We start from the raw sequence: 12,501 nt of genomic DNA on the forward strand, positions 1-12,501 counted from the left end.
AAAAGATGTAACCTCGGGGGCAGTTTGCAGACACATCAATTCAAGCCATCATTGGGCAGATTTGCACAATATTTGTTTTGTGCTATTAAGCCTAAAACAAATTGAATATTAAAAACAAAAGCAAATAAGATTAGCTGATAAAAAAAAATGCAACCAGAATTAAAACTGATCAACATGCAAATTGAGAACAGCCACTCATCTATTTTAAAATATTAAATAAGTTTGTGGCAATTAATCAAGTAGTTTCATATTTTAAAAAGTAATTGTTATAACAACTATATTGGAATTAGGTTTATTTATATATGTAGTTTCCTATTACAAGTCTTTTTCTACAATAGTATGACGTCCAAGTAATATTTTATATGTTACTAGCCACCTATCAATACTGTGTAGTTCTCAGAGTTTATATACAGAAACCACATAAGCTTGTCTGCCCTTTTTTAAAAGCATACATTCAGTTACTTTCCATAAACTCCATAGTCAAGGACAAAAACATTGACCACTTCTGTCAAAATAAATTTCCTCTGACTTCTATTTTTATAATATTTTGACTTGGGACATTAGTGACATTGACCTTGTCACAGCAAGGTAAATGCAATAAAATATGTAAGACTGCAAGGCAATCAAACATTCCTACTGCGTCAGACATTTGACGCAGGAGTAAAATCACAAGTAGAGTTGTTTACCTCACCTGAATATGCCAATATGACAGGTATCAGTAAGGGCAATTGTAAAAAAAAAAAAAAAAAAAGAAAAAAAAAAAAGGCAGCTTTAAAAAAAAAAAAAAAAAAAAAAAAAAAAAAATATATATATATATATATATATATATATATATATATATATATATATATATATATATATATATATGCATATTCCAGTAGGACTAGATTACAAACTATCAGCTTTAAAATTTTGTCTTGGCTATAAAATATTACAATAAATTACCATACATTTTCTTTTGAAATACATTTTAAAAATATTTTTCGTAGTTGCAGAAACTACATTTACAACTTTCCGCTCTTGCTGGAGTGTCTTGAACGCATCCGTGGGTCACCTGCAAGCAGCAGGGGTTCAGTTCAAATGGGCGGCGTTTTACTCTTGCTAAGAAAGATCTAACGCAACGAGTGAAGTCCTGTTTTCTCTTGTGTGGTGCCAACCCGAGCACCATGACTGTTTTGATGTTTTATCATAATTTCATGCAATGGTGTCTGTTTCCGGAGCTGTAAGGATCGCCTTTTGGTGATTAGCCGGCCTGCTGTCTGCAGCGGTAGGTATGCTGGCTGCTAACGCTGACAACTCCATGACAAACTAGGCAGGGAGTTGGTCGCACAGCATCGCTTTAAGGGAAAGGAGGTCGAGTGGAATTTAAATGCAGTCGACTTATTAGCAGAGACATCCTTGTATTAAAGAGTCACTTGGTTGTTAATTACATATCCTGCCATACAGATAAACAGCTTAGCTTAAAAGTAATTGCTTCACTGCAATTAGCTTGCTAGCATTAGCCTCGCCTTTTAAGAATCGGTGTAAGCTAATGGCAGTTTTGCTAACTTGCTCAAAAGCTATCCAGGTAAACAAAATCCCGACTATGACTTTCTGAAATGGTTAGCTTGTCTCATTATAAGAACAAAATACCATGCACCGAGACCATTAGTTTAGACAATTTAACTTTTTTACTGCTATGTTTAGTCACTTGATTGCGAAAGCTAGCTGAAGCTAATACCTTTAGCTGTCTGAAGTCAAAACTCATGTTTCGACCGAAATCAGTCCTAGCAAGACATAAATATATTTTCTTTTTATAAGATTTAACTGTATTAAACATGACACACGGTATATTTTCGTTTATGTAAGTAGTTTTAGGGACGGTCATCATAATACAACACGTAAAAGATTGTTTTTAAATGAAGAAGTTTCCTTTCTTCTTTTTTTTTTAAAAAAAAAACAAAAAAACACACACACAAGTTTTAACTTAAGAAACATTCATGAGGTGCCAAACACGAATTTATAGGTGTAAAAAAAGTAAACTGTTGTGATCTGTGGTCATCATTCATGTAAAACAGAGTCATCATGTCTGGCAGCCTGTTTTCAGGAAGTGTTGAATGAATGAATGAAGGCTGCGTTTCAGTTCCAAATCACTCAAACAGGACTACATTTTACCACATCAGACCGAATCAGATTTTATTGATCAAGTACAATTAACTCAGGCTACATGTGGAAATACCCATTATCTCATAATGTTGTACAGTACACTGAAATAACTTTTAATCTATGCAATTTCAGTAAAGCCTGTCTGTCTTTATCCTTTAGTGTCAATGCCTTGGCTGAGATGAGTGTGAAGGCTTTTGAGCTTGTCCCCGCTGTGGAGCGAGGCCTCCTCATGGGCGACAAAGCTCGCATCAACATCGAGTGCATTGAGTGCTGTGGAAAGCATTTGTATGTGGGCACCAACGACTGCTTCATCCACCATTTTCTGCTGGACGAGGTCACTTCATCCAAAGGGAAACTGAGTTATTCAGCTCAGAAGCTGCTACACAAATACCTTGGCCTGAAGAAACCAGTTGCAGAGCTTCGGGCTGCCTCTGCTTTGGAACGTCTGATAGTGCTTTGTGATGGAATATTGTTTCTTGTTGACATGGTGACACTGGAGACTGTGCCCTCGGCTGCAGGAGGGGGTGTCAAGATCAGAGGTGTGACTACTTTCTGTGTAAATGAGAACCCGGTGAATGGGGATCCGTTTTGTGTGGAAATTGGGGTACTCTCATCCAAGAGGCGGACAGTTCAGGTTTACATGGTGTATGAGGACAGAGTGCAGCTGGTCAAAGAGGTGAATACTCCAGAGCAGCCATGTGCCATTAGTCTTGATGGATACTTCCTGTGTCTCGCCCTCACTACACAGTACATGATCCTGAACTACAACGCAGGAACCTCACAGGACCTTTTCCCTTACAACAGTGAGGAGAGGAGGCCCATTGTCAAGAGAATCAGCAGGGAGGAGTTCCTCCTTGCAGCACCAGGTGGACTGGGTATGTTGATGTATTACAAAAGTATACGAAAGAATTAATTATCTTAGAGAAAGTCTTTTCACCGCTGTCTAAATGTGTCCTTATAATTATTATAAAGTCTCCGAACTGTCAAATTGTCAGGTTGACCTGACAAGAACAGGTTTGCTTGACGTGTCCATGTTACTTTACCAAAATGCCTTCCTGTGTCCGACCTCTAGGAATGTTTGCCAATGCAGAGGGAGTATCTCAGCGGGCTCCGGTCAACTGGTCAGAGAGCGTGATAGCTGCTGCCGTGTCTTTTCCATATGTGGTGGCTTTGGATGAGAACTTCATTACCATCCACAGCATGTTGGACCAACAACTAAAACAGACCCTTTCATTTAGGGATGGACACATTTTGCAAGACTTTGAAGGTATTCTTAATTTGTGACACAGAATCAGACGACTTTTTAACAAGAGAAAATGTCTACTCTCTTAGTAATGCTTTTTTTTTTTTTTTTTTTTTTTTTTTTTTTTTTTTTTTTTTATGGAGGAGATATATTTAACTTTATTTTGGTATGAGTTTGTTTAGTAATGAACTAATATTTAATGTTTCATATTCATAATACATATTTATGTATTTTCTTATTAGGGCTGTGACGATATGCTTTTGTTCCGATTTGATTCTGATTTTTGGGTGCAGATTCGATATAAATTGTGATTCTCAAAATTCTTCAATATTCATGATTTTTGTAGATTAAAAACAAAACATTTTTTATAAAACTTCTTTTTGCTAGTAATTTTTCTTGATTTCAGTTAGGAAAAAACAACACAGTAGCCAGATCATCATTCTGCTGCTATAATGCCAAAGACAAGTAAAAAGATCAATAAAACCAATAAAAAAGACAAATTTTATATAGTGGATTAATTTTATTTATTTGGAAAAAAAAAATCGATTTTAAAATTGTGAAGAAAAAAAAATCCTGATTTCCGATTTTTCAATTCGATTTTCCCACCCCTACTTCTTATGCTGGAAGTTAGACCATACCAAAGACGGCTTCATCTGTTTCGCATTTTTGTCAGTAAAATGCTTCTAAATGAAAAATAAGAACCTTTTTAGAAAGCCACTTCTGCTTGGTTTGAGTCATCTCATCCGACATGAGCTCTAGAAAAGAAGGGGTCTTGGCTAGCTAACTGTAGCTGAGCTAATAGATTTGATTGCTGGTGGTCCCTGTGGAAAGAAGTCATTATTTAATCAAAGTGCTCGCTTGCGCTTTTGTTCAGATTTCACAAATTACTCTCCAACTCCACTCACTTGCCCAAAAATAACCATTTCTGTGTCTGCTGAATACCAAACCCTAAACTTAACCAGAGCCACAACAAAGTCTGAGGGTTTGACCATTTATATACACAGTCTCTGAGTAAAATCGGTTGTATTTCGTAAATGATCAACTCAAAAGACATCAAATGTTATTTGTGGCAGTACGTTGTGGTTTTATCACCTCACTGATACACATCTTTAATTCTTTAAAAACCTGCAGCCTCAACCCGACAACTGATTGTCAAAGCACAGATTTAGGTCTCTTGTGCATTTGGTTGCTAGTTCAACTTCAAGTGTTCAGATGTTTTCACTCAGTGTTTCTTATAGTTTTTGTAAATGTTATACAAAAGTATAGGTTAATAAATAATAGTTGAAAGAACTTATTGCTTTGGTCCAGTTGACCAAGCAGAGCCCTCTGACAAAGTGGCTGAAAGCTGTGTGAGCTTTTCCTTCTGTCACTTCTGTATGGCAGTGATATTATTTGGGTTAGCTTAAAAGGATAAGACGCGTAAGTAATGCTGTTCTTCACGCAGATGCACAGAGGTGATTTAAAGAGGTGACTTAAAGAGCAGCCTGTGTTCCCATGTGCCCGAATCAAACTCTTAAGCTAAATGTCCTCAGGAGGGTTTCAAGTTGCTTGGTTTCCTTTAGGTTGATGGAACATATCAGAATACGTTACACAGATGTACCGTATTCTGTTGACAGCTAATTTTTAAGGTTACTGTGTAAAAGTAGTAGTCTTACTAGAATGAAGCGGTGCCAGGATTTAATAAAAAAAAAAAAAAAAAAGAAAAGAAAATTGCGGGAAAAAGTCCCAGTCTAACCTGCGAGCGTTGTGTGTTATAGGGAAAGTCATGCTAGCTTCCACTAAGGCTGTGTACGTCCTTGTACCTCTGCCGCTGGAGAGACAGATACAAGACTTACTGGCCAGTCACAGAGTGGAGGAGGCCCTCATCCTCACAGAGGGAGCACAGAGAAATATTCCCAAAGACAAGTTCCAGGTAGGTAACAGAGATCCATTATCATTTTAACGTTTGAAGTAAAGATGAGACATTTTATGTGAGACACTCTTTCCAGTGGATCTATGAACTTACAAGCACAGTATATATAAATGTATAAATATTAGCCCTTTGTGTTGTTTCAGATTTTGCACAAAAGAATCCTCCAGCAGGCTGGTTTCATACAGTTCGGAGAGCTTCAGTTTCTGGAAGCTAAAGAACATTTCAGGTGAATCTGAGTTCATTGGTGTCCCAGCTTTTCCTGAGCTGTGTCTGTTATGTGACTAAACTGTCTTATTGCATCAGTCTACAGAGCATGACTCATGCAGAAAGCTGACATTAGAGCTTGTTATTGTAAAAGAGTTTTTTTTTTTTTTTTTGTAATTCTCTAAAATCACTACTTGTAGCCCAAGATGGTTCAGTATATCTCAGGATATTGTGCAAATATTTCTATCATTTTGTCATAATTGTTTCCTTTTTAGTCACTGATATTTTTAATTATCTTCACACTTTTGTAATTGCATAAATGTCTCTGTAAATGGTTTTCTTTTTATTTTTTATTTTTTATTTATTTATTTTTTTAAGATGTTGGTTTTGTCTTTGTTTGTATCTTTATCATAATTATTTTATTTATTATTTTAATTGCATCTTTTCTGCCACACTGATAGAAATGGAAATTACAGTTGTGCATAACACTATTCTTGCCTCTAAGACTTTTATTTCTTCACTTGCATGTGATTTCTGCAATCTTGCATTTTCAGGAAGGGTCAGTTGGATGTGCGGGAGCTGATATCTCTCTACCCACTACTGCTACCAGCTTCCTCCTCGTTCACCCGCTGCCACCCTCCTCTCCATGAGTTTGCAGATCTCAACCATCTGGCACAGGGTGACCAGGAAAAAGTGCTACGATGCAAAAAATTCCTGATCAGTTATTTGGGAGAGGTAACTGGATTAAAAATTCACTTGCAGTACCAAGTACCGCTAAAGTTTTTGCGACTTTATTTATTCTTCACTCCTCTGTACACAGGTACGGAGCACAGAGGTGGTGAACGGCTGCAGAGAGGATGTGGACACAGCACTGTTAAAGCTCTATGCCGAGCAGGATCACGACAGCCTTTTAGACCTCCTAGCTTCAGACAATGCCTGCGTGTTAGCAGACAGCATCCCATGGCTGGAAAAATATCACAAGTGTGTATTCCCGTAGGACTTTGAATGAAAAGAAATATCTGTAACGATTAGTCTGCTTTAAAAGCCAGTTAGTTCCAGTGTTTTATTAACAGCTCAACAACATCTCTTAAATTCAACATGTACTCTGATTTAGAGCATTTGTAAACCATTTTAATATTTAATAATAAATCTTTAATCTCACTTTGAGCATGTTTGAAACTGAAAATTGGCATATAAATTTACAGTTGAGGATGACTTTGGGGATTGGTATAATTTTAATTAATTATTACACTCCTAAAATGGACAAATTCCTCTGGGAACAGTATGAGATGGAGCTTTGTTGGGTAAATACTATTCATTATCCTCCGCTGTTAATTAACACCCCGTTAGTGCTGTAACACTGTGTCCAGTTTCGTCAAGCCAATTTAATTAGTTTGTGCAAAAATATAATTATGAAGGATAAGCTTAGATTCATTCAGTCTTTTTCTCTCGCAGATATTTTGCACTCGGGCTGCTGTATCATTACAACGGTCAAGATTCGGCAGCCCTTCAGGTGTGTATCGCTGCAGTTTCTCTTAGTTCTCACTGCCAAATCTGAGCCAGAACTGAGCACATTTTCTCTGTTTTTCCATTAGTTGTGGATCCGCGTGGTGGATGGGGACCTGCAGGACTCTACACGATCTGACCTTTTTGAGTACATTGTGGACTTTCTTTGCTCCACCTCCAATCTGGACCTTGTGTGGAAGTATGCAGACTGGGCCCTGCGGAAAGATCCCACTGTAAGTTACCCAAAAATGTACTTCTGCTCTTGTTAATGTATGAAGTAGGGCTGGGCGTTATACCGAATATACTCGAGATATCGTGGCTAGTTCCCTGTGGGATATAGAAAATGCCTATATTCGTCATATTTGAGTATCCTGTTGTCACACAGTTGTTTTTAGCTGCGGGAGAGGTTTTCTCCCTCCTCCTCGACTCTCTGCACCGCTTTGCACAGAGAGTTAAAGCAAGTGCACCTAGTTACGTACATAACGTGAGCTACGTGCTACGTCATGAGAGGCAGCGTGTAGCAGCTTTTGTAGCAGAGAGCTCCGGTAGCAGCGCGAGTTACAAAAAATGGAGGAGGAAGAATTTGTTCCGAAGAGGAAAAAATAGTACAGGATCCATCATCTGCCGGTGGTTTGGATACCGGAGAGAGAGAGAGAGAGGGGATGTTGACCAAACAACTGTCGTATGCAAAGTATGTGGCAAAAGTGTCGCCGCAAAAGGTAGTAGTACCACAAATTTAAAATGACATGTTTCTGCCACTGCTTTAAGTGTTAAAAAAATACGGTTTTGATCAATTTGCTTTGTTACAATTTCATCCTTTTGGCATGAATGTTTAAAATCAGCATATCTTAATGCAGTATGAACAATTATATTTTAATGTAGACACAAAATCAGCTCACTGATGTGATTTGTATGCACCAAAGCAATAATTCAAGGCTAAGGTAAGTATCGAGATTCATATCGTATATCGTGACATGCCATAAAAATATTGGGATATTACTATCGCCCAGCCCTAGCAGAAAGTTGATTTTTGAAACATCCAATCTGCCACTTTGACAGTATCCACAGATGTCTTAACAAGGAAATGACTATTGCTGAATCTCCTATCTGAGCTGGTGCACGGTTTAGTGTGGTTTTGATATTAGTAGAAAAAAGAAAACCTTGATTAAAATGTTTCATTTTCCAGTAAAATGTATATAAGTTCTAGTTATAACTTCATCAAGTAACTGTAGATAATAAACTTTTTTTTCCCCCACATTTTGCACAAATTCGTAAAGCTGTAGTTGTGATGTCTTGCCTTTTTTCCCCCTTCTTTATAGATAGGTATCCAGATCTTTACAAAGAGACCCTTTAGTAATGATGCATCAGAGCTGAACCCGAGTGACGTCATCGCATACCTGGGAAAACATAACCAGGCTCTGCTTTTCTACTTGGAGCATCTTGTGCTGGAGAAAAAAATGCAGGTAGAGTAAGCAGAATAAAAACAGTTTCTGGCATAGACAATGCGGAAAGAAAGAAGGAGGCAGCGGCTTTGGTGTTTGTCTACACGCAGGTACCATATCTTTCAGCTACATCTGCTGTAAAACAGATTCGAGTTGTGATCACATTTATGTTGACAAACTTAAGATTTTAAGGCAGTGTGTCACAATGCAGCACACAGCGATATCACATCTAGAGTGACAGGAATGTTGAACAGAATATTGAAACAGAGCAGAGATGTTAACTTCTTGCAGTCTTTTAACCAGCCAAAAAGCTGCAGACACAAAGCCAACTCTGGCATCTTGCGCCTTAATTGTAATCTAAGAAGTAACTTTTTGGTTGATAAAGCACTAACATTCATGCAGGGTAGCGAACATTATAAAAAGGAATCTCACTGCAGTAACAGTTTCCAAAACTGTTGAACAGCATTGTTTTGGATAAATTCACAAACCACAACAGTTTTATTATTTACCACATGAAAGTACACAATACTCAGCAGCTCAGACTTCCTCCTATAATCCTAAACCATGTTCTGTGTGCATTTAGTAAAGTTTATCTTGTCTGCACGATCCTGAAACGTAATCTGTAAATGAAATAATGAAATACCTTCACTTTAAGTGTTTCATCAATAAGGCACACTTCATTGTGGTCTAATTGATGACTACGAACTTTCTTGTCCTGTTCTTGGATACAGAAGGAGAAGTTCCACACACACCTGGCTGCGTTGTACCTGGAGAGGGTCTTGTCATTGCTGTCTGAGTCACCAACAGATGAGGAGCAGCTGACCAAAGCCAGAGAGAGGCTGCAAGCCTTGCTCAGGGAGTCCACCTTATACCGTGTGCAGTTTCTATTCGGTAAGAAAAATATGTCTGTCTGACTGATCTGGAAAATGTCTCTTTTTTACGTGATCTTTGTGCAGTGTGGGAGTTTTGTAAACGTACACTTTGGATGTGTTGTGATTTTTTTGTTTAGGTAAAATGGAGAACTGTGACCAGCTGCTGCTCGAACGTGCAACACTGTATGGAAAATTAGAGGAACATGACAAAGCGTTGCACATACTGGTGCACAAACTCAGAGACTTCCCGTCCGCCGAGGCCTTCTGCATATGGGCCTCATCCAGTCGAGATTCTGCTTATCGGCAGCAACTCTTTCACCTACTCTTGGGGGTGTATCTTGATGGTAACCCTCCAGGAACTGCAGCAGACAGCGGCGAGCTGGAAATGGCCGCTGTGGATCTCTTAAATCGACACGGCGAGGTGTTTGACGCTGTCCGCGTCCTACGAATGCTCCCCGAAGGCTGGTCGCTACAGCTGCTGCGTCCGTTTCTGAACCGTGCCATCAGAGCCAGCATGCACGCCTGCCGCACCTCCCAGATCACTCTGGGGCTCGCACACTCTGAAAACGTTCAGATGCTGCATGACCGGGTGAGATGTGCAAGAAGTAGAACACTGTTTAGCAAGATGCCGTCTTCTTTGACCGGGCAGGGTTGAATTATAGAATTTAATTTGTTGTTCTAATTTCCTCATTTAAAGCAGTTTATAAATCATTTAGAGCAGAGTTTTGTTTTGTTTTGTTTTTTTAAATGTTTTCTTTAATCAAATGTTTCATATGATCACATTATGTGAACTTATCAGCTTAAATATAATTTGAATTGAGAGACGTGGGGGTTATTTATTTTTTTTAATAATTTTTTATTACTGTTATTAAGTTAAGTGTTCATTACTGGTTTAACTTATTGCAGCTTTTATGTGTTTCCCTTCAGTTGAAAGCGCGTAAGAAGCCCATCTTTGTGTCAGAAAAGAAGGGATGCCGCCTGTGCCACAACACCTTCAGTGATCCGGCTGTGGTGTGTCTGCCGGGAGGAGTGCCTGTCCACACTCACTGTGTCGCACAGAGAGTTAGAGACTCTCCCACAAAGAGACAGTTAACTAATAGCACTAACCATACGTGAAAAAAGACCTTTCACACTGTCTTCTGATCTGTGACCAGAGGCACGAAGCCACAAGAGGACGCTGTGGGGAGAACTAGAAGCACACATCTTTCTTTTTTTTTTTTTTTTTCTCCATTTCCACAGTTGAATCTGCTGTTGATTTTCAGAGAAGCAAAGCAAGCTGATCTAGATGAATGTGTCGAGAGAGACAAATTATTTCAGCTATTTATTCATGTGCTACAATTATGTCCCATTTTCAGACTTGAGGTTTTGAGCTCAGTTGAGTTTTCTGCCCGTCCTCTCTTTGCTCTCATGGTTGTCAACCTAAATCTGAAACACTTTTAACAACAGATCAAACAATGTCTGAATCCTGTTGCAATTGTTTTCTAAAGCATGGAGTAATGCTAAATCTTCTTCTACATTTTTGGTCTGATCGAGTCATTGTATCCATACTGTCCCTAAAATGTGTATTGCAGTTTTAAGGTTTAACTTAAAATACAACAAAGAGTTATCAGTTCTGCATGAAAAGGTTTTTCCATGTGTCCCTCTGATCTGGTCTCACTGCAGCTGCTTTTTCCCCCTTCAGCTGTTTGTTCAGTATTTGTCTGTGTCAGTTACTGACTTACAAGCAACATTTTGATCCAGATTCATTCGTTTTAACATGTTTTAAGAGTTGGAAACCTTACGCCCTGTATCATGAATGAAACATCTGTATGAAGTCTTGCTGATGGTTAGTAAAGCTCTATACATGTAAATGCAGGTTAAAGGCTGCAGCTTGGACCGGTTACTTACATTTTGTTTGCCTTTTGAGGCTTAAATGTAAGGCTTTTGCACTTCTGCTTTTTAACTGCCATTGAAATGTGTTTGGGGGGGGCCAGATTACATCCAGTTCACTTACAGAACAGTATACAACAAAACCCTTCTGTGGAAACTGTTTCAGCTTAAAATAATTACATTTGTCTTAGATTGAGGTGTGGGATATTTGAGTTTGATAGAATGCAGTGATCTGATGCTAAAAACCTCAATGCAACAAGTGTTTCCATGCACGTGAGGCATGTTAATACTTCAATCTTGCTCTAATTGAATCTGATGGCTTTCAGGTGTTGGGAACTGCCTTAATAATTAATAAATCAGATTTTGAGATAAATTAAAAGAACACCAGTATTTACTGGACTTTAGATTACACATCTGCCGCAGTGTAAAAATGTTCTTAAAGAGCCATGATAGTAACTAAATATAAAGTGTTTGTTATTTATAATGGACACTCAAGACATTCATGTGCATCTTACTTTGTTTAGAAGCTGTTATCTGAGATAAAAAGGAGTTTTAGTGATTTGATGCTGGCCGCACATTAAAGACTGAAGCTTAATTTCAGGATTCAGCAGCATGGCTCAAAAATCTGTATAAGAAAACACCTGTTGGTGCAACTATTGATGCAAACTTATTCCCAAATAATAAGCAGAATTTTTCCCCACTACAAATCCAAGCTGGGCTGAGAAGTTTCCAATATGACGTTCATCCCAAACAGAAAAAAATCCCAGAACAACTCTGCTTAAGAAACTACTTAAAGGGGAAGTTTAAGAAAACAACTCATCTTGCTGTCATCTGTGTCCAAGAGGAAGGATACAGTTGACGTGCAAGATATGCAGAAAAAATAAGTAAGCATGTGTGCAAACTTGTAATAAGGTTAGACTAAGCCAGTTTTTTCCAACTCACTCAATACCCAGTGCTTATAAATACTTTAATTTAGTCATTTAACATTTAGGAATGTGGGAAGTTGATACGAAGGTAGGGCATGAAAAGATCAAGCTAAAATCCTCAGCAGGACTTTCCACAAAACAGAATTATTTTCATTGAGACTGATGTAACTCATTTTTATTGTCCGTGTGTGAACCAGTTTTTCTTTTATATATATATATATATTTATATATATATATATATATATATATATATATATATATATATATATATATATATATATATATATATATATATATATATATATATATATATATATACAGCTTTCACGTTTTTAGGACGTTGTAAAGCTGTACGAACGTCTTTGACCACAAGATGGCAGTA

General features: G+C 37.9%; 1 protein-coding gene across 1 annotated transcript; it reads left to right on the forward strand.

The window, feature by feature from the left end:
- The first annotated feature begins 1,093 nt into the window (after positions 1–1,093).
- tgfbrap1 (transforming growth factor, beta receptor associated protein 1) lies at positions 1,094–12,035 on the forward strand. Its single transcript, XM_079239836.1, has 13 exons — positions 1,094–1,267; positions 2,305–3,020; positions 3,218–3,412; positions 5,146–5,300; positions 5,444–5,526; positions 6,059–6,239; positions 6,325–6,485; positions 6,960–7,017; positions 7,100–7,243; positions 8,330–8,473; positions 9,184–9,343; positions 9,462–9,913; positions 10,252–12,035. Exons 2-13 carry the CDS (start codon positions 2,324–2,326, stop codon positions 10,438–10,440), a joined length of 2,619 nt encoding a protein of 872 aa, XP_079095962.1. The 5' UTR covers positions 1,094–1,267; positions 2,305–2,323; the 3' UTR covers positions 10,441–12,035.
- The last annotated feature ends 466 nt before the right edge of the window (positions 12,036–12,501 follow it).

The sequence above is a fragment of the Telmatherina bonti genome, assembly GCF_933228915.1.
Source record: "Telmatherina bonti genome assembly, chromosome: 1".
Taxonomy (NCBI): domain Eukaryota; kingdom Metazoa; phylum Chordata; class Actinopteri; order Atheriniformes; family Telmatherinidae; genus Telmatherina; species Telmatherina bonti.

Bases quoted from the DNA above. Each gene is read 5' to 3' on its own strand.
- tgfbrap1 (XM_079239836.1), top strand. From the start codon at position 2,324: ATGAGTGTGAAGGCTTTTGAGCTTGTCCCCGCTGTGGAGCGAGGCCTC. The intron at 6,240-6,324 runs GTAACTGGATTA...CTCTGTACACAG, and splicing joins TGATCAGTTATTTGGGAGAG to GTACGGAGCACAGAGGTGGT. The intron at 7,018-7,099 runs GTGTGTATCGCT...TTTTTCCATTAG, and splicing joins AAGATTCGGCAGCCCTTCAG to TTGTGGATCCGCGTGGTGGA.